Source organism: Macaca thibetana, chromosome 3 (genome assembly GCF_024542745.1).
Source record: "Macaca thibetana thibetana isolate TM-01 chromosome 3, ASM2454274v1, whole genome shotgun sequence".
Lineage (NCBI taxonomy): Eukaryota > Metazoa > Chordata > Mammalia > Primates > Cercopithecidae > Macaca > Macaca thibetana.
This window is the reverse complement of record NC_065580.1, coordinates 95,176,687-95,199,453: the sequence shown is the minus strand read 5'-3', so window position 1 is coordinate 95,199,453 and position 22,767 is coordinate 95,176,687. Positions and strand designations below refer to the sequence as shown.

General features: G+C 43.4%; 1 protein-coding gene across 4 annotated transcripts in view; it reads left to right on the top strand.

Annotated features, from left to right (window-relative positions):
- The first annotated feature begins 906 nt into the window (after positions 1 to 906).
- The window catches only part of GSDME (gasdermin E), a 58,345-nt gene continuing 36,484 nt past the window's right edge, over positions 907 to 22,767 (top strand). The window contains exons 1-3 of one of the 4 annotated variants that reach the window (XM_050785434.1): positions 907 to 1,308; positions 9,351 to 9,580; positions 14,948 to 15,140. In XM_050785434.1, the coding sequence (XP_050641391.1) occupies positions 9,370 to 9,580; positions 14,948 to 15,140 (404 nt within the window). In that variant the 5' untranslated portion in view covers positions 907 to 1,308; positions 9,351 to 9,369. Of the gene's footprint in view, positions 1,309 to 1,529; positions 1,678 to 1,774; positions 1,865 to 9,350; positions 9,581 to 11,134; positions 12,705 to 14,947; positions 15,141 to 22,767 lie in introns of those variants that run through there. The other 3 variants (XM_050785435.1, XM_050785436.1, XM_050785437.1) reach the window with 3 other exon arrangements.

Sequence of the window (22,767 nt, the reverse complement as noted above, 5' to 3'; positions counted from 1 at the left end):
CTGCAAGGATGTGTACAGTCCCACAATCTAGGTGGAGAAACAAACAAAAGGATTCATTTCTTAACTCAACAATTATTTACTGGATAGCTACCATGTGTCAAATCCTAAACTAGGTGCTGGGCAGAGGGAACAAAACAGACCAGCTGCCCTCATGCTGCTGTCGTTTTACAGGAAAGGATAATACATGAAATAAGTAGGAGGCACACAGTCTATCAGATGGTGATGAGTGCAAAGCAGAAAAATAAAGCAGAGGAACTAGGAGGTGTTCCCATGGGTGGGTGGGCAGAACTTTTAATTTGGATAGTCAGGAAAGGCTTTACAGTGAGCCGGATAACTACAATCTAGAGATATGTTTAAAGCATAGGGGGGTCCAAGGGAAAGTGCTGCTGGGCTTCTCTACCTGCCCTCCCCGACCAGCCTTGAAGACAGCCACACAACTCCATACTCTGTGTGAGCTCTCGCAGGGCAGAGATTTCATTTTCTCTTACTCCTTGCTCTCAGCTTAGTAGACAGCATTGCAGTGAAGATGATATACTGACTAAAAATGTTACTGAGCAATGGGCTCGTTACTTGAGGCACACAGAAACCAATACTGTTGCACAGGCTTTTGAGAAAAGAAAAACCTCCATTGCCAGTCAACTGGCAAGGAGACAGGAGGCAAAGCTCACATCTGTCTTCTGGACCTGGGGGCGGGTCAGGCGTTTTTGGCATTTCTAACCAGTCCCAGATGATGCCAATGCAGCCTTATGCGGGGCACGTGGTGTTCACAATTAGAAAGCTTTCCCTCTTGCACATGCCCGGGAGATTTTGGCTCTGCCTCATCGTAACAACTTAAGTAATGGTTAATCGGTTTCACCTGGTCCTAATGTTGCAAACGATCTAATATTTAAGTCAATCCGTCAGAAAGCAATGTTTGAGCACCAGCTATGCTTAGATTCCCTCGTTCAGTATTCATTGAGCACCCCGTGTGTGAGAGCGCTTGGTTTTGCCCTCAAGGAGTTTAGAGTGGAGTTTACATGAATGAATCACTTTTTAGCGGCAGGCCTAAGTGTGGGTGCAGTCGCACCACACACCCAGATACTACTCCAGGCACGGGCATTAGGGGCTCTCACAGGCTGGACAGGCCTTGGACTTTCCTGGTTGAACCGTGAAGCCACGGTGTCAGTCCACACTCCACTGTGAGTGGCGGGTCTGGCCCCGCGAGCAGGCGCCGCTCTCAAACCCCACGGTCCCGCGCAGCGAAGAGGCGAGGCGGCCGCGGAAGGCAGGCGCAGCCCACTCTTCCGGAGAGGCCCTGACATCTCCCGGGTGAGTCCCGAAAAGTGCGCGGGGACTCTGGCCGAGCCCTGGGCCGTCAGCAACCCGGCTCCTAGGGAGTCACACGAAGGAGGGGAAGCGGCTCTCTCCTGGGCTTCTGGGAGGTCTGGCCCGGGCCCGCCGCCGCTGCAGCCCCCGCCCCACGTTCCTCTCCTCCCGCCTCCGCCGGGCGCGCCCCTCCCGCAGCCTCCGGCGGCCAGTCCCGCGGCTCTGGGGCGCCCGGACGGAGCAAAGGTCCCGGCCGGCGATTCCTCCCTCCGCCCTTCCCCAGCGCCCGCCCCTGGCCGGCCCAGCGCAGGCTCCTCCGACTCCGCCAGCGCAGGGGGCGCGGCTGCCGCAGACCCAGCAGCGGGCGCGCGGGTAAGTGCGCAGCGGACGCAGGCCGCGGGATCCGCTGCGAGCTCCACTCCGGCTCCTCTTTGGTCCGTTTGGGTGTCCCGGGCCGGGAGCAGCCGAGGCCGCGCGGCGCTTTCTCTCTGGGACACCCTCCCTTCGCTCGTTCCTAGGGGAGACCAATCGATTGGCTGCCCGGCCGCTGGAACTGCAGGTCCCGTCGCTCCCCTCGCCACCCGCATTCCCGGCCCAGTCTCCCTCCCATCACCGTGTCCCACCCCCACTCACACTCAGCATCCCCTTCCCATCTTCTCCCCTTCCCCGCTGCCACTTCCTTCCTTGGATGTTGCAAGCGCAGCTGGTATTTTCGTTCTCCTTTCCCCCAGACCACCCGCTCCCCACTCGTTCATCCTTTGTCTTCCGGTCTCTCCTCTGGGTGGTGCGGAGGCTCTCCCGACTCTGGGGTGTGTGTACGGGGAGGCGGGCCGCGGAGCAGATACGGAGTTCAGTCTCTCTTGACGGAAAAGAGACCCCAGCCACCTTGCTCCGGTATTTAGAGGGCCCCTAGCTTGGGGAGGAAGCCAAGTCCCACTCGGTGTGCCCGGCATGCGCTGGATGGCTCTCGACAGCTGCCCGCGTGGCTCCCTTTGGTCTCCATTTGAGGACCCCTGACCCTTTCCAGAGCTGCTTGCCGTCTGCACCCCGAGGGGAAAGACTAGAGGGCACCTCTTAGAAGAGCGTTGGTTGTGGACTGAACACACCGACCACCCACTCCTCCAGAGTCTTCTCTGTCCAGAACAGTGAATGGGGATAGTGAAAGGGATGGATGGCTTGGGGTTGCTGTCCTGAGAGGCAGGCAGGCAGGCGGCCAGACAGATGGCCAAGTCCAAGTGGAATGAAAGGAGTACTGTGGGCTTGGAGAAGCAGCTGAAGAGTGAAATTAATTGTCTTCACAATCTACCACCACCAAGCTCTTTTTCTAAAGAAGTTGAGCCCAGACCATGAGGTAGATCTGAGAGAGAAAGGGCCCAGCCCTCCAGCCACAGTCCCTTGGCTAGGTTCTTTGTTATTGTTGAGCGAAGGTCTCGCTCTGTCACCGAGGCTGGAGTGCAGTGGCGCTATCCTAACTCACTGCAGCCTTGAATTCCTGGGCTCAAGGAATCCTCGCATCCACCTGTGGCTGAGACCGCAGGTGCCTGCCACCACACCGCATCTTCTCTATTCGTACCCAGGCTGTCTTCTGTTACCCACTCCACTTCCCCAAAGCCTTTGCCCCCTCACTCTCCCTCTCTTTCCAAGCTCATGCCTGTCTTATGACCATCATTGAGTTCACATACTGATTTTTATTTTAGAAAAAAATGATGAAATACTAAGTTGTCTTCTCATTAAAAATGAGTTCAGGTACTGGGCCATAGGCATAGGAAGATAAGAAAAGATGCCACCTCTGTTCTAATTTAATAGACCCAATTGCACTTTGCTGTCTAGAAAACTAAAACTAATTCAAAGTGTGCTGAAATTGTTAACCATGAGACAAGTAGACAAGTACAGCCATATTTCATCTCCCCAGATAGAAAGGAAATGACACATGTTCCATAGAAATGATTTTTGTTTCCACTGTAACTGCGGTTTACCCTTTCAAGGGCACTTTCTTATGTTATAGAATGAATCATATGAGGCCCACATTAGAACAGAAAAAAAGCTGAACAGGGAGCCAGCAGAGTAGAGTGGCCAAGGGCACAGGCTTTGGAGTCAGATGGATCTCGGGTGGAATCTTGGCTCAGCACTGATTCTCTATGTGATGTTCAATGCCCTCCAAAGACCTCCAGGAACACAGTGACAGTTCAATAAGTTGGTTTATTTCTCCTTGCAGTGAGGGACACCACGGGGAACCCTGAGGTGTCTCAGTAAGAGGTGTTAGAAAGGACAGAGGATTTGGGCATGTAGCAGGTGATTTGGGGAAAGAGGGCTTTGCTCTGAATTGGATGTGGTCAGGAAGCAGGGGAAATTCTGTGACTGAGTGTCCTAGTAAATCTCGTCAAAAAGGTGAGAAGTCCAGAGAGAGGCTGTAGCTGTGATTGGTCAGGAAGCAGTAGTCACTCATCAGGACTGCTAATGATTGGAAGCGGGGTGGTATTTGATCAGTTTTGTGCTTTGAACGTGTTCATGCTTTGTCTGTGTTCAGGTATGATTACAGAGCAGCCTTGTTTCCATGTTGATTTATCATGACAAGAGTGGCCTTGCCTGATGTTGATGTTCTGTGACATTACTAATGGTCAGCAACACCAGGGCCTGAGAGTACCAGGCCAGCTCCCAGATGTCAGGGCTGCTTCTCTCTTTGCTGTGATCTTGGGCAAGTTACTTAACATCTTTGAACCGCAGCTTCCTCATCTGTAAAATGTGGACAATGCCTGCTTCAAAGAGTTATTGTGAAGATTAAATAAGGAAATGTGTATAAAGCAGTAAGCCCCATGCCTGGAACATAGCAGGCACTCAACTCAAAAGGCTCCTCTGTTTGTCTAGAGTATTTTGATGTTGAAGTTTCTTCTCTTGAACTGTGCAAGCATGAGGCCCAGGGTTCAACAGGAGCGGTTCTTAAGAAGAATCCTGAATGGAGTGTGAGAAAGAACGAGGTTTCTCTTCTAATTCAAAAACTAGACAATTCCATGACTCTGAAGCAGTCTTAACAGACAGTAGTGAATATAGTTATCTTCTCCTGCAGTCATTACTCTGGCAACTATTTTTAAGATTGTTTGTTCCCAGTGGCTCCAGTTGGCTGTGTGCTTTGCTAGCTTTGTGTCATTGTCTTGCTTTCGTGGTGTCTGCCCCTGAAGGTCTCTTGTCCAGGAGTCTGACTTGAGCTAGGATATCCTTACTGCATTTGGTTTGGCTTTTTTAGTTCTCACCTGCTTTGAGCTGGGAAGCCAGACAAGTGAATAAGGACTGTTTGCTAATACAACATTTTTTTTTTTTTTTTTTTGAGACAAAGTTTCACTCTTGTTGCCAAGGCTGGAGTGCAATGGCATGATCTCGGCTCACTGCAACCTCTGCCTCCCAGGTTCAAGTGATTCTCCTGCCTCAGCCTCCCGAGTAGCTGGGATTACTGCCTGCCACCATGCCATGCTAATTTTTGTATTTTTAGTAGAGACGGGGTTTCACCATGTTGGGCCAGGCTGGTTTCAAATTCCTGACCTTAGGTGATCCGCCCCACCTCAGCCTCCCAAAGTATTGGGATTACAGGCCTGAGCCACCCCACCCGGCTGCTAATATAACTTTTAAGGCTCTGTGTGAGAGCCCATGATCTATTGTAACAACTGTGAAGTGTGGTGAGTTTTTAGGCCATGAGCTATTTGAGCATGATGTCTCCTGAGGACATTTTCATCTTCTCCCAAATTGGAGCATTGTGAAAGTTTTAATCCAGAGTCTGACTTTTGGCTGAGACATGACCATGCTTGTCTGTGTCAGGCAACTTGAGTTCTAGAGCCTTCATTTATTTGGACCTGGCCATATTCTTTAATCTTTCCTGGCTGACTAGTTATCTTACGTGTTTGAGAATGATGATGGCAGTGTATTGTCCCCTAATGCTGCATTATAAACTCTATTGTTCCTAGCCTGTATTTTAGTAGATTTATTATATCAAACATTCCTTGAAATAAAGCCAAAAAAAGCAAGAATAGAAAATGAGCAAAGGACACAGTTAAATACAGAAAGCCTTTCCACAAAATAAAAGATGCTTGATCTTATTTGTATTAAAATAACACAACCTAAAACTAGGCTGAGATTCCATTTCTCACCTATCAGACTGGCAAAAATCCAAAAGTCTAATGATACGCTGTTGCTAAGATGGATACTTTTGAACATTATTGGTCTGACTGCAGAATAGCACAACTCCTACAATTACAGATGCATTTACCCATGGTTCTAGCAATCTCTTTTTTAGGGATCTACCCTTCAGATACATTTGTTTGTTTATGAAGAGGACATCTGTATGCGGTATTTACTGGGGACATCTTTAATATAACAGAAGTTTAGAAATAACCCAAGTGGTCAGCAACATGGGACAAGTAAAATGCACAATGATACCTCTGCATAAGGGAGTATGTGGCAGAAAGCAAGATGCTGAGCAGTGCGTGTGTTCCTTTTAACTACACCTGTGTAAAGAAATATGAAGGAAATTTGGCTGAAGGGGAGAGGAGTGAAAGCATTATTGGGGCCTGGGCAGGAATGGGATTTCTCAATGTGTATCCTTTACATAATTTAGATTTTTGAACCATGTCAGTATAATTCACACATAATAGTCATAAAGAAACCTCTAACTTTAACTTCACCAGGAGAATATTCTCAGAGTTCCATGATTAAAATGTTTGAGTCTAATAACAACCTACAAAGCAATAAATAGCCACCTCCAGTCATTCTCCTTAAAGTACCCTACCCTGTCAAGAAGCCAAATGAGCTGTTTGATGTTAGATGAAAAAAAAAAAACCCATTAAAAAATAATTTAGGAATTTCCTCTGTTTTACCGTCTAAGTCCTGTGGGGGAGGATTGGTGTCTTTACTAAGGTTTCCCCACTCACAGCAGATGGGTTTTATTTTGCTTTTTAATGGCAAGCCTGATTTGGTTTCTACAGAAACCTGTGTGATCTGAAGGCAAGTGCGTGAGTGAGTTCCCTTTCAGCTCGTCCCAGAAAAGAATAGAAGCCGTAACAGTGGAGATCCTGACAGCAGTGGTAAACTAAAGCAGATCGTTCTGTGGCTCTTCAGGACTAGCAGGACGAGTTCTCACAGGCCCTCGGGGAGACCCAGTCCCCTGTTTGGCAAAATAAATCTGTTACTTTCGAATTCCCTCCCTTGGTAACTGGCTTTTCCTTCTCATCTCCCAGCCTGCACCTGGGATACCAGGATGATGCCCCAGGGGGCCTTCTGTCTTTCATCACCGACCTTCACCAAACCAGTATCTTTTCTATCTTCATGCCACTGACCTAGTCCAGAGCATTGTCATTTTTTGTCCATCTCTAATCTTGCTCCCCTGCAGTCCCTTTGCTATTTTGCTTCTAGAAGATTTTTCTAAGGGATCATTCTGATCACACACCCTCCAATGGCACCTGCTTCCCTGGCTGCCCTGCAGGAGAGGCAGGACATGGATTGGGGGCCTCCGCAGCTTTGTCTCTGGCCCTTCTCCACTCTGGAATGCTGCATTCCAGTGCAAGAGTCAAGCTCAGAGCTTGACCAGTCATTCCAGTCTGTCAAAGTGGTGGATGGCAGATCAATACAATGTCTCCTGGGCCATCTCAAGCTCAGTGGTAACCCATTTGCTTGGCACTGTCTTTCCCATCCCTCCACCACCTCCTGCAAATTTTGTGCTTTCATAATGGCTTCTCCTCAGCTACAGCATCCATACAGTGCTCCTTTGCCTGGCTTACTTCTACTTAGCCTACACAATGCAGCTTGGATGTCGTCGACCTCAGGAGGACTTCTATGACAGTATGCCTCTCTCCAATGACATTTAGATGCCTTTTTCTTGGTTCTTTCCCTGGAACAATCTCTGCCAGTAGCTAACATAAAACTAAGCTGTTTATTTCTCCATCTGGCCACCAAACTAGTAGCTCATTGAGAAAGAAATTATTTTTTGTCTTTGTATCCTAAGTGCTTAAACACAGTAGTATAGTAGGTACTCAAGAAAAATTAGTGAATGATTCAGTTGATGATTTGGTAAATAAATAAATGAGTATTCCATTGAATGCAAAATTCTTATGCATGACATAGTAACAGATTAATTACAGATGACAGCCTGAGCATCCTTAGTCGTGCTGCTTTGCAGTTCACCTTATCAGAAAGGAACTTCCTTGCATGTTTTAGAATTTTTCCTTAAATGTTCATTCCTAGTGTTAATATACAAGAACAGGGTCAGGTAGCTACTGCATCATAATAATCTAAGAAAAGATACTATAGAAAAGAACCAGTGATCGGTAAGACAAATGATTTCCCATGCCCTAAAAGAGATTCATGCTAACGTGGATTGAGCTAAAGTCTGAGCTTAGTCTCATCTCTTAAATCCTAAGAACTGTGTGACTATGCAACTGTGCCAGGCGCCAGGGTGCAAGCAAAAATAAAACATTATTCTTGTCCATTAGAGCTTTTCATTTTGACCATGGATAGTTTGTAAAAATGTTATTTTCTTCTTTTTTATGTGGTAATTTATTATACATGTGTGTGTGTATATATATATATATGTATATATATATATACACACATGCTCTGTGCAATTTGTGTATTGTGAATGGTTTAGAACCATTGCTTACATTTCTCTTGGAGTACAGTATTTTAAAACTTGATTTATAAAATTTTTAAAAAAATATATTAAGCATTTTTGTTCCCTGTCATAAATATTACAATTATTTTCTCAGTTTGCCCTTTGTCTTTCTAAAGGCCCTTCTCATCCTGCAATTGTACAAATATTCTCTATTTTTTCTAGTATTTTCACAGTTTCATTTTTTCCTCAAAGAAACCTCTTGATTTCATTGGGAATTTGCCTTATGTATGGTATGAGAGAGGAATTCAGTTTTTTTCTTTCCAGATGGTTAGCCCGTTGTTCCAAAAGCATTTATTAAACAGTCTATGCTGCTTCTCCTGAATATAGTATTTTCCTTTTTTATATCTTCTAATGTGTCTCTTCTTTTCTGCTCCTGCTAAAGTATGACTATGCCTTTATTTTCTGGGTTAAAAAGGCATAGCTTGTTACTTTTCATATCTGAATATGAGAAATCACACAGTGTAGAGAAAAAGCACCTTTGACCCTTCTGATAGGTAGTCATAGGTAAGCTATCTATTGCGGTAGTCAGTATGTTATTGTTCAACAAATATTCCCAGCTCTCTGCCTTTTTGAGACAAAATCTTGTACTGTCACCCAGGCTGGAGTGCAGTGGCATGATCGTGGCTCACTGCAGTTTTGAACTCCTGGGCTCAAGCAGTCTTCCCACCTCAGCCTCCCGAGTAACTGGGACTACAGCTGTGCACCACCACACTCAGCTAATTTTTAAATTTTTAATTAGTAGTTTGGCTCTGGTGCCCAGGCTAGTTTCCAGTTCCTGGGCTCGAGCAGTCTTCCTACCTTGGCCTCCCAAAATGCTGGGATTACAGGTATCACCCACCATGCCCAGCCTGCCTTCCAGATTCTTGATAAAACTGTATTTTCTGGCCCTTATTTTTGGTTGAGGCCATGTGACTAGTTCTGACAAGCTGTAAGCAACCTTCCTTGTGTCACTTTGGGGCCAGATCATTTCATTGCTGGTGTGAGATCTTCCAGAATTCTTTCCTCTTGGATAATGGTTGACAACGTTCAAGATGCTGGCTTTCTCTTCAGTCTGGATCCCTGAATAACCATAATAAACAAAACTCTCTTGTACCCCTGTATTGAGCAAGTAGTATGAGCAACAAATAAACCCTATTGTTATAAACCACTAAGATTTAGGGATTGTTTGTTTCTGAAGCATAACCTATTATATCCTGATTGGTATATATATGTTCTTTCAATATCTCTATTTGAGTTCTTTATTATCCGCTAAAGTCAAACTAGAGGGCCTTTTAGGAAGAAGATATTCTTTCATGTGAACTGTTGTGAATAGGGAGAAATACAATAATTTTAGGGAAAAAAGCCACAAAATAGTAACTTCTTATTTGATTTTAGGATAACTTTACTTTTTCAGGTAATCTGGAGCTTTCAAAATGTTTGCCAAGGCAACAAGGAATTTTCTTAGAGAAGTTGATGCTGATGGTGACCTGATTGCAGTATCAAATCTGAATGACTCTGATAAGTTACAGCTTCTAAGTCTGGTGACAAAAAAGAAGAGACACTGGTGCTGGCAGAGACCCAAGTACCAGTTTTTATCCCTCACCCTTGGTGATGTACTCATAGAAGACCAATTTCCGAGTCCAGGTATGTTTCCTTGTGTATCGTCTATAATTAGTCTCAGAAAAGATGATTTTTTTTTTTTTTTGATGTGGAGTTTCTGTTGCCCACGCTGGAGTGCAATGGTGTGATCTTGGCTCATTGCAATCTCTGCCTCTTGGGCTTAAGTGATTCTCCTGCCTCAGCTTCCTGAGTAGCTGGGATTACAGGCACCTGCTACCACGCCTAGCTAATTTTTGTATTTTTAGTAGAGACAGTGTTTCACCATATTGGCCAAGCTGGTCTCAAACTCCTAACCTCAAGTGTTCCACCCATCTCGGTCTCCCAAAGTGCTGAGATTACAGACATCAGCCACCGTGCCTGGTTGATGATTCTTCTTTAATGAACGTATTGCCTTGAGTCTAGATACTTTATAATGAATTCTCCTGTTTCTTTGCCCGTCATCTTAAAAGCATATCCTTTCTTAAAATGAACAAAAATCTGCAGGCCTGACATGACACATTATAGCTTAACCTTTTAAAAATAATTTTGCAGTTTAGTATAAAAGTAAGGCATGCTTACTGTACACGTTGTGGCCACTCAGCATAAGTGGGGTGGATCACCTACCCCAAATGTGGTTTGGTGTTGAACTGATGATGCCACATAAGCATCAAGAAGGTGTGAAAATGTTTATTCATATAATGATGCTTTCTGGGGAAAGCAGGACAGTCTCCAAAACTGGTCCAAAAATGGCCACAGAGAAGGGGATAAGGAGATGGGCTCAGCTTTTATTGTGATTAGTGAGTGGAGATGGGCGTTGGTCCCTGCATGGGGGATGGGTTTATGTGGTTTGAGTTTTCAGTGACACCATGGACAGAGCACCTGGGATCTCTTATCAGCTTGTCCAGATGTGCAAAAGGAAGAGAAGGAGGAGTGGGGGCTCAGAAGCTGAGAGCAGTCAGACATCAAAACTGGGGTCAGATGTATTGTTACAGTACAGTATAAAATATAGAAAGGGCTGAAGAAGAAAATTTAAGCATAAAAGATCCTACCATCATGTGTTAATTCCCATTAACACTTGGTTTGTAGCCTTTTATTTCTCTGGATCTGATTTTTAATAACAAAATTGAAAGTATACTGTAGGCCAGGCGTGGTGGCTCACGCCTGTAATCCCAGCACTCTGGGAGGCTGAGGCAGGTGGATTATGAGGTCAGGAGTTCAAGACCAGCCTGGCCAACATGGTGAAACCCCATCTCTACTAAAATACAAAAATTAGCAGGGCATGGTGGCAGGCACCTGTAATCCCAGATACTCAGGAGGCTAAGGCAGGAGAATCACTCGAACCTGGGCGGCCGAGGTTGCAGTGAGCCAATATTGCGCCACTGCACTCCAGCCTGGGTGACAGAGTGAGATTCCATCTCAAAAAAAAAAAAAAAAGAAAAGAAAATATACTGTATATAATTTTTATATACTCCTTATTTTTTACTTAACATTGTTTTCTTCCATAGGTTATTTTTACCTATGGAAGAAACTGTATTTTTAAATACAGTTTTCAACAAACACGTAATATTCCTTTGAGTGTATGTACCTAATTTGCTTAACCACTACAATTTAGTGCTTAATAAATAACGTTGAGGCTGGGTGCAGTGGCTCATGCCTGTAATTCCAGCACTTTGGGAGGCCGAGGTGGGTGTATCACTTGAGCCTAGGAGTTTGAGACCAGCCTGGGCAAAGTGGCAAGCCCCATCTCTACAAAAAATAGAAAAATTAGCCGGGCATGGTAGCATGCACCTGTAGTCCCAGCTACTCGAGAGGTTAAGGTGGGAGGATCGCTTGAACCCAGGAGGTTGAGGCTGGAGTGAGCCATGATTATGCCACTGCATTCCAGCCTGAGCAACAGAGTGAGACCCTGTCTCCAAAATAAAATAATAATAATGATTAATAAGTAAGGCTGCAATGAGCATTTTTATGTGCATTTTTGTTGTGGTTTTTTAGCCAACTGCTTCAGCATAAATTCTTAGAGAATTACTGGACCAGAAGATGGGAACTTTTTGAAGACTTGGTACTTACTCATTGCTACATTACTTTTTGGAATGTGGTGATATATGAAAATCTCATCAGCTCTTAATTATTGGACAAAATGATGTCTGAATCCTCTTTCAGCTCTAGAACTCTCTAATTTTGTGATTGCATCTCTGTTAAAGGGGAAAAGAGGTAGAGGAGATAATTTGTGTTTACAGATAATCTTCAAACTTTCTTCCAGGAAAGGATTCCAGTCAGTGCTGTCTCCAGTCAGAGCTGCCACACAATAGGCAAATGAATTGATACTAAGTTCATATCACCCTCCCCTTTAGGAATTTGTGTGCTTTCTGGCAGAACTTCTATTGAATGGTGAAATAACTAAGTATGAAAAGGAACAAGAGGGAAAAAAATGACAAAATAGACCAGGAGCTCCTGAGTAATTGGAGTTTTACTGTTCTGTGATGTGAAATGCCTCTTTTGTGGTGTCCTGAAAGATCACAGAGACTTGTGCTGGATTGGTGAGGCCAGCGGCGATCACTGCCGGCGAAGAATCCACGAGCACGCTCATCTGAGGTCAGAGCTCACCCTGGATTCTGTGTCCCGTTGGTGTTAGGGCGGCGACGAGAAGTGTCTTCTATCTTGTCTACTGGGTAGAGTCAGGATGCTTTACCTTTGTTATTTTTTCCCACTCGCAGCCTCACTGGCGCGTGTGTTGCCCAGGGCTGTGAAGGGTGTAGGGTGGTGATTGGTGTTGGCATTCCCAGTGATGGCCTGTTGGTCCCCTCATTTCTTCCCTTCCACCAACAGCAGTTGACACCTTGATGCAGAAGTATGCACAAATGACATCTTCTTTGGATGTGTGTCTACAGTGGCTTTTCAGAACTCACAGACAAATGGTGACTGTTCCTTCCTGCTGTGGATCCTGTCTTGGGGACAGGGTTTCCAGGAGCGGTAATAAGCCCAAGACCAGACCTGTGTCCTGAAGATGGAATTTCTGTCTTTGCTGTACTTTGTAGAACCTAGGACTGTCCTGTTTATCAGAAAATGATATTTCTCTGGCCTAAACACAGTGGAGAGATTGAGCCTTTGCTATGTGTGAGGCTCTACCTTACATGCTTTACATACATCAACTTGCAGCAGAACCCATCAGGTAGGTATCATTAATTATCTCCAGATTGCACATGAAAGTCTGAGGTTCAGGGAAATGAACATTACCCAAATTCTCCTAGTTAGTAATATTAGAGTAGGGATGTAACCCTAATCTCTTTATTTCTGCTCTGCCCTTCTTCACAAGGCATTGCCCAAAGTGTTTGTTTTCCATGAGATATTAACAAAAGAAGGCCCTGAATAGGATACATTTTTACACCATTCTTATTTTTGGGCTGGTGGTACGAGAGATGATTCTCTGTTTTATAAATTTCAAAGGTGATTGAGTGGTAATTGCTTCCGATTAACCCTGGTTGAGGAGTGGGTTTTCTTGATTGCAGTGGAAGAAGTGTAGGTGAAGTTTGGGTGTTGGGGCAGTGAGTGGATGGAAAGAAGCCTTTCAGAGTGCAGGTAGGTTTGAATACCTTGTGAAGTACAGCCGGGAGCCCAGGAGAGCCTTGGGTCAGGACAATGGAAAAGGCCAAGTGTGAAGTTCCTAGTGGACTCTTAATGTCTCCTTAACAAATGGTGATGATAGAGACTATTTTTAAAATTATTATTTTTATTTTTTATAACTTTTGTATTTTCTTAGAGATAAGGTGTTGCTCTGTCACCCAGATTGGCATGCAGTGGCATGATCATTGCTAACTTGTCACTTTGTACTCCTGGGTTCAGGTGATCCTCTCACCTCAGCCTCCAGGGTAGCTGGTGTTGCCCAGGTTGGTCTTGAACTTCTGACCTCAAGGGATCCTCCTGCCTCAGCCTCCTAAGTTGCTGGGATTACAAATGTGAGCCACCATACAGAGACTATTTTTAGGGTGGTTTTTGTTTGGATTAAAAATGAGAATAGTAGAAACCTGGCGATTTGAGAAGGCTGACAGGTCAGATATGAGATCAGACATCTATCATTTTAAAAAAGGCATGTCCACTGACCTTATCAGGAAGTCAGAGATAAGGAATTGCATGATAAGGAATTGAATGACTGGGTAGAGGTCAGAGATAGAGTCATAAATATGGGAAGGGAATAATTTGATTGGAGATGGTAATAGGGCCAGGGGATTGTTTTCCAAGACTGTTGGGTGGGTAGACAAGATGCCCCTGGACAGGCCTAGGTGTCCAAGGAAGGCCGTCCTCTCGTGCTGCATCCAGAATAGGGGCTGCTGTTCTCGCTCTGTTCAGGTGTCTTCTTTGTCTGGTCCCTTTCCGTCTTCACCTTGGAAAAGTACACATTTAAAATGGCCTATTGATCCACCTAGATAGTGGTTAAACAGGCACTCACTTTATTCATTAGTCCTTTCTGTGCACCTTTCTATACATATTGGGGTTGAAAACCAATGAAAGAGAAAAACCTCTAGTGGAGCCCTGGTCACTGGTGCACTGTGCGCCCGCAGTCCACACACACACACACGCACACACGCACACACACAGACATATGCACACACACACGCACGCATGTGCACACATACACAAACACACGCACGCATACACACACATACATACACGAACACACATACACAGGTACACACATACAGACACGCACACACACAGACATGCACACACACACGCACGCATGCGCACACATACACAAACACACACACGCACGCATACACACATACATGGACACATACATATACACAGGTACACACATACACAGACACACGCACACACACATATACATACACATACAGACATACATATACACATACACACGCACACATGCACACACAGACACATACACACATGTACATACATATACACACATACATACACATACACATACGCAGACACATACGCAGACACATACACATACGCAGACACATATGCAGACACACATACGCACACACATACAGACACATACATGTGCACACACACGCACACATGCACACATACGCACACATGCACACACGCACACATTCACACATACACATATGCACATAGACACATACTCATGCACAAACATACACATACGCACACAGACACATACACATGCACAAACATACACATACGCACACAGACACATACACATGCACAAACATACACATACGCACACAGACACATACACATGCACACACATATACACACACACATGCACGTGCTGCCTCATTTTCTTGCCCACACACACATCGTGGCTGCCAGCTTAGCCTCCTGCTTTCCAGGGCTCTGCATAGGCTTGGAAAGCTAAGTGACCCAAGACACCTTGGTAGCCTTATCATCATCAGCTTCCTCTGCTCGTCTCCTCCATTCCAGTGGTCGTGGAGTCAGACTTTGTGAGATACGAGGGCAAGTTTGCAAACCACGTGAGTGGAACCCTGGAGACCGCACTGGGGAAGGTCAAGCTGAACCTGGGGGGCAGCAGCCGTGTGGAGAGCCAGTCTTCGTTTGGAACCCTGAGGAAGCGGGAGGTGGATTTGCAGCAGCTCATCAGAGACTCTGCCGAGAGGTAAGGAGACTTCTGTTTGGCATTTTGGATTTTGACACATCTCACATTTAAAGGTCATTCAGTTGGACCTTTGTTAAAAGGGCAACAGATTTGATCTCTGCTGATCAATAAACGTGTATTGAATGCACTTATGCTGAAATTTCATGAGGAGCACATTCTTTAGTCTGGAATTGCTTGACTGTTCTTAGCCTGAGGCGGGGTGACTTGGGAAGCACTTTCAAAGGATGCTACTTCAGGCAAATATGTACTTCCTTCAATCACATGATTTGTAAAATGCCAACGGTGAAAATGCTCTGTCCTGCACTTTTGAATATTAATTTTAGAACCAGGAAGTCATGACCCCCTTCTGACTCTACAATTTTCTGATGAAAAAAAGAAGAAAGCAAGTGAGAGGTGCATAAAAAAGCTCGAAAAGAAGAGCTGTTTTTAGTTTTTGAAGTCTTAAAGAAAACCGCACATTTATTCATTGTTTGGCTTTTGGTAAATACATCTTACTACAGTATGAGTCATCATTATTCTTACCTTATGTTTATTCAACATTCAAAAAATAATTGTATCAAGTGCATCCTATGTGCCATGTACTATTCTACACTCTGGGGAGGCCGCAGAGAGCAAAATGCCCAAATGTCTGCCTTGCATTCCAGTGAGGAGAGACACCAAATATACAACTAAAGTAAAATGTGCAGTAGGTTGATGGGAATCGGCAACAGTGAGAGGGGCTAGGATGTGCTAGGAATGGGGGCTATGAACCTAGAAAGTGGCCAGAGAAGGTGTCATGGAGAAGCTGGCATTAGGACAAAGCCCTGGAGGAGGGGAGGGAAGGCACAGGAACATCTGGGCAGGAGGCTCTGGGCAGTGGCCAGGGTGGCCGGTGCCCAGTGAGCGAGAGGAGGGCAGGAGAGGAGAGTTGGAGGGGCTGAAAGGGATGGGGCGCCAAGACCCACAGGACCTTGAAGGCCACTGGCGAGGCTCACACTTACTGAGAGCCAGTGGAGGGTTCTGGGCAGGGAAGCGGCGTCATCTGATTTATTTTTTAGAAGGATCATTCTGGCTGCTGAGTTGAGAAGAGACTGGATGGGCAGCAGCAGGGAGTCCAGTTGAGAAGTTATTGCAGTAATTCAGCGGGGATGATATTTCAGTTTGTACAGTAACGTGTGCATTTTCCTGTGAAATTTTATTCCCCTTTATTCTTTTAAAGCAAAAATTCAAAGCCAAATAAATTAAGAGAAAATTCACTTGTATTTAAGTATGACTGGCTTATTTCATCTTTTGCAACACTTTAAAGATTATATGGAATATTAAATATGTGCTCATTCCACAAAATTATGTTTAAAAATTAATAAAAAATATGATAAAACCCACATAGCATTAGGTGGGTGGATTTTATTGAGGGTGCCTGGGCAGCTGCCATCTTCAAGTCCCAAGCCCCTCTCCAGTAACCACCATGCTTACTGGAGCTGAGGGAGCATGGCTGTGTGTTTACTGCCTACTGGCACTTTCTAGGACTCCGCAATCACACAAAGCTCTGACTCCGCCAGGGGTTCCCTTTTGGTCAGAGAATTTGAAGTTCTGTCTGGTAGCACCAGGTAGAAGGGACAGCTGCCTCTGTCTCTGGCAGTCATGATTTATTTTCCTTTCTCTACAGCTTATCTTTGCTACAGTGCTATTTTTCTTCTCAACTGCAATTGTCGGGACACACTAGAAACATATTTGATATTTATCTGAAATGAAAATTTGAGTGTCCTACATTTTCATTTGCTAAATCTGGTGTCACTGGGGAAGGGGAAAAGGGAAGTGGGGGGTGTCCAGAGCGTCTTCTCTGCTCCCTCAGTCTCACGCAGCCCTCTCTAGCTTAGCTGCATTTTGTAGTCTCGTTATTTCTATTTCAAGAAGCACAGTTTGGCAATGCTCTATAATCACATTTCTCGATACAGGTTTTTAAACACTCTTCATGATTCAGGTGTAGAAGCTCTTGCCAAAAGGAAGCACATGAGGAGGGTCGGCAACAAGAGATGGGAGAAAACCATTCCCGAGAGAAAGAAGCCAGAGCCAACAGTTCTGACTGGAGGAAGAGGGAGTCGGGGCGTGGGAGGGTAAGGAAAGGAGCATCCGCAGAGCACCTACTGTGTGCCAGGCACTTTATATGCAGCCTCTCCTTGACTCTGCACAGCCGTCTCCTTTTACACTTAATGGCACCAAGGCTCAGGAAGCAGAAATAACTTGTTCCCAGACACAGAGCTCAATTTGGATGCTGGTGCTGGGATTCAACCCAGGATTTTCTGGCTCCAAAGCTCCTGTTCTTTCCTCTAAATCATGTAAAAGTCATTAAAATGATAGCACAGAACGTAAAGGCCGAAGCATGAATCTGAGATCCTGGGGAGGATACCTGGTGGGTGAATCATGGAATAGAAACCGTCCTGAGCAGGTACATGTGCATGGCGAGGCCTGCTCACCTAGAGGTGCCTGGACACGGGGATGAGATCACTTGGATTCGGGAGTCCTGTTACTTTTAGCGGTAATGGGGGAAGGGATGCCCCGGGGAGTGGTGCCACCAGAAGCATGATAAAGAATAAATACAAGGACTAGAAACCAAAGAGGAATCTTATCACAGAATCACTTCGCTCTTGTTAGCCTGCTAGGAGGAAACGGTGAACTATAGGGGAGGGGAGGACAGGCGCGGGAAGGTAAGATTTCTGCTCCTGGCGTGGAGCTCAGTAAAGCTAACATTCTTGTTACTTCATGCCGGAGTAATAAATTCTTGTCCATGTCGTCTGCCTGTCTTTGGACTCCTATAACATCGTTGGGATTGATAAGGTGTTGTTGATATATGCCTGACTTGGGGAGTGGCAGTTCGTGATGCTTAAGAACTGTACATTCCTGAGGGCTTATTTACAGTCACTTTTATTTCAGGTCATTTAGATAACTTGTCATCTGCATACAAGTTATTTTAGGCCTCAAAAATCAGAATATTAGCTTTATTGTCTATGAAATGTGTGCACATGTCAAAAACAAACTTTGTCCTTGAAAAAACAAGCCTGTGCTGGGCAGGAAGGCATTCCACAGAAATTAACCTTCCGGATACCTGGAGCTGACCCCTTTGAATGCAATCTCTGTGCAGATCTTAGCATTCTTGATGGAAACCATTCTAAGAAATATCACGTACTTTTTTTTAATGGAGAATAACAAATTTATTGAGTCTTTTTCATAGTGACTCGGATTCCTGTGATAAGCTCTTTCATTTTTGTGTTTAATAAGCTCTTTCATTATTCTGTAATACGCTCTTTTCATTTGTTTACCTTGTCTTCCGTGGTCAGTTGCCATTTGTCACTACCATAAGTATAAAAGCCACAGCCCACCCCACTTCTGCCACCAGCTTGTTGCTTCTAATTTCCTAGGGTCTGGTAAGTTTATTCCTGGTCAATAACTTAGGTCAACTTGGTAAGCTATTTCTGCCCTTGGGCTCAGTTTCCCCAGCTGTGGGTGAGATAGTTGGACTAGATGATCTCTTAAGGCTTTCTGCTGGCTGAATGTCTGGAAGTGAGTGGACTCTGGAGTGCGCACACCTGTCAGCTCCTTCCCCTGAGTCCTGGGCCTCGGTCCTGGCTGTTTTCCAGAGACCGTGCTATGTTGTGCTTTCCTGGCTATTTGGGGATTCAGGAGGGTGTTACCATAAAGGCACATCCCACTTTTATTCTTCGTCATATTGTAAAGGGAATTTTGGTAAAGCAGATTACATTTTTCTATGCACATACAGGAATGAGAAGTTTGGTTCTTTATTAGGAATTCCAAATTAATTATATATGAAACCAGTATATTAATGCAATGTTATGACAATGATAAATCTTCATAATTATTTTAAATGTTTTAAAATTACACTGAATATATATATATATATACACACACACACATATATTTATGGGATGTATGACATATTTCTTAATGAGGAATTTTTTTAATGGGAAAATATATCTCATGAGAGGTTTTGATACAGGCATACAATGTATAATAATCACATCATGGAAAATGGGGTATCCATCACCTCAGGCATTTATCCCTTGTGTTACAAGCAATCCAATTATACAGTTTTAGTTATTTTAAAATGTACAATTAGGCCGGATGTGGTGGCTCACGCCTGTAATCCCAGCACTTTGGGAGGCCGAGGCAGGTGGATCATGAGGTCAGGAGATCGAGACCATCCTGGCTAACACGGTGAAACCCCGTCTCTACTAAAAAATACAAAAAAATTAGCCGGGCATGGTGGCGGGTGCTTGTAATCCCAGCTACTTGGAAGGCTGAGGCAGGAGAATGGTGTGAACCCGGGAGGCGGAGCTTGCAGTGAGCTGAGATTGCTCCACTGCACTCCAGCCTGGGCCTTAGAGCAAGACTCTGTCTCAAAAAAAAAAAAAAAAAAAAAAAAAAAAAAAGTTCTATTAAGTTATTATTGACTTTAGGTATCCTAAAATTATGCTATCAAGTACTAGATTTTATTCATTCTTTAGGTATCCTAAAGTTATGCTATCAAATAGTAGATCTTATTCATTCTATTTTTATTGTACCCATTAACTATCCTCGCATCCCCCTACCACTCTCCCACTACCCTTCCCAGCCTCTGGTAACCATCCCTCTACTTTCTATCTCCTTGAGGTTAATCATTTTAATTTTTAGTTCAACAAATAAGAATATGTGAAGTTTATCTTTCTGTGCCTGGTTTATTTCACTTAACATAATGACCTCCAGTTCCATCCCTGTTGTTGCAAAAGACAGAATCTTACCTTTTTTTTTTTTTTTTTTTTTTTTTTGAGCGGAGTCTTGCTGTGTCACCCAGGCTGGAGTGCAGTGGTATAATCTTGGCTCACTGCAACCTCCGCCTCCCGGGTTCAGGCAGTTCTCCTGCCTCTGCTTCCCGAGTAGCTGGGATTGCAGGCACTCGCCACCAAACCTGGCTAATTTTTGCATTTTTAGTAGAGATGAGGTTTCACCATATTGGCCAGGCTGGTCTTGAACTCCTGACCTCATGATCCACCTGCCTCAGCCTCTCAAAGTGCTGGGATTACAGGCATGAACCACTGTGCCCAGCCCAGGATCTTATTCCTTTTTTAGCTAAATAGTAGCCTATCATATATATTTACCACATTTTCTTTATTCATCTGTTGAGGATTAGGTTGTTTCCAAAATCTGACTATTGTGACTAGTGCTGCAATAAATGTAGGAGTGCAGATAGCTCCTCAGTGTACTGATTTCCTTTCTTTTGGGTATATATCCAGCAGCTGGATTGCTGGATAGTATGGTAGCTCTTTTTTTAGTTTTTTGAGGAATCTCCAAATTGTTCTTCATAGTGTACTAATTTACATTACATTTCAACCAACAGTGTACAGGCATTCCCTTTTTTCCACATTCTTATCAGCAGTTTTTATTGCCTTTTGGATAAAAGCCATTTTAACCAGGGTGAGGTGATAACTCATTGTAGTATTGATTTGCATTTCCCTGATGATCAATGATGTTGAGCACCTTTTCATATGCCTGTGTGGCATTTGTATGTCATCTTTTGAGAAATGTGTATTTAGATCTTTTGCCCATTTTTAATAAGATTATTAGACTTCTTTTCCTACAGTGTTGTTTGAGCCCCTTTTATATTCTGGTTGTTAATCTCTTGTCACATGGATAGTGTACAAATATTTTCTCCCATTCTGTGAGTTGTCTTTTCATTTTGTTGATTGTTTCATTGCTGTGCAGTTTTTAACTTGATATGATTCCATTTGTCCATTTTTGCTTTAGTAGTTTGTGTTTGTGGCATGTTACTTAAGAAATCTTTGCCCAGTTCAATGTCCTAGAGAGTTTCCTTCATGTTTTCTTGTAGTAGTTTCATAGTTTGAAGTCTTAGATTTAAGTCTTTAATCCATTTTGATTTGATTTTTGTATATGGTGAGAGAGAGTCTAGTTTCATTCTTCTGCATAGGGATATCCAGTTTTCCCAGTACCATTTATTGAAGAGGCTGTTCTTTCTGCAATGTATGCACTTGGCACCTTTATTGAAAATGAGTTCACCGTAGATGTATGGATTTATTTCTGGATTATCCATCCCATTCCATTGGTCTATATTTTTGTTTATATGCCATTACCATACTGTTTTAATGACTTTAGCTCTGCAGTATAATTTGAAAGTCAGGTAATGTGATTCATCCAGCTTTGTTCTTTTTGCTCAAGATAGCTTTGGCTATTCTGCATCTTTTGTGGTTCCACATACATTTTAGGGTAGTTTGTTTCTATTGCTGTGAAGAACATCATTGGTATTTTGTAGGGATTGCATTGAATCTCTACAAAGTATAGGTTACTTTGAGTAGTATGGACATTTTAACAATATTTATTCTTCTGATCTATGAACATGGAATATCTTTCCATGTTTTTTTTGTGTCCTCTTCAATTTCTTTCATCAGTGTTTTATAGTTTTCATTGTAGAGATTTTTCACTTCTTTGGTTAAGTTAATTTGTAGATATTTACTTTTATTTGTAGCTATTGTAAATGGAATTACTTCCTTGATTTCTTTTTCAGATTGTTCTCTGTCGTTGTATAGACATGCTACTGATTTTTGTATGTTGATTTTACATTCTGCAACTTTAGTTAATTTGTTTATTGGTTCTAATAGTTTTTTGGTGGAGTCTTTAAGTTTTTCCGAATATAAGATCATGTTTTCTGCTAACAAGGATCATTTGACTTCTTCCTTTCCAATTTTAATGCCTTAATTCTTTCTCTTGTCTGATTGCCCTAGCTAGGACTTCCAGTACTATGGTGAAAAACAGTGGTGAAAGTGGGCATCTTTATTGTGTTCCAGATCCTAGAGGAAAGGCTTTCAGTTTTTCCCCATTCAGTATGATACTAGCTGGTGGGTCTATCATATATGGCTTTTATTGTGGAGCTATGTTCCTTCTATGTACAGTTTTTTATCTTGAATGGATGTTGAATTTTATCAGGTGCTTTTTCAGCATCAGTTGAAATAATCAAATGGTTTTTATCCTTCATTTTGTTGATATAATGTGTCACACTGATTTGCATATGTTGAACCATCCTTGCATCCCTGGGATAAATCTCACTTGGTCACGATCTTTTTAATGTATTGTTGAATTCATTTTGTTAGTATTTCGTTGGGGATTTTTGCATCACTGTTCATCAGGGATACTGGCCTATAGTTTTCTTTTTTTTTTGATGTGTATTTGTCTGGTTTTGGTATCAGGGTAATACTGGCCTTGTAGAATGAGTTTGAAAGTATTCCCTCCTCCTCTGTTTTTTGGAATAGTTTGAGTAGGATTGGTATTCATTCTTTTTTAAATGTTTGCTAACATTCAGCACTGAAGCCATGAGGTTTTTTTTGGCTTTTCTTTTCTGGGAGACTTTATTTTGGCTTTGATCCCATTACTTGTTATTGGTTTGATCAGGTTTTGGATTTCTTCATGGTACAATCTTGGTAGGTTTTGTGTCTAGGAATTTATTCATTTTTTCTAGGGTTTTCCAATTTGTTGGTGTATAGTTACTCATAGTAGCCTCTAATGATCCTTTGAATTTCTGTAGTATTAATGTAATGTCTCTTTTCTCATGTTTGATTTTATTTATTTGGGTCTTCTCTTTTTTTCT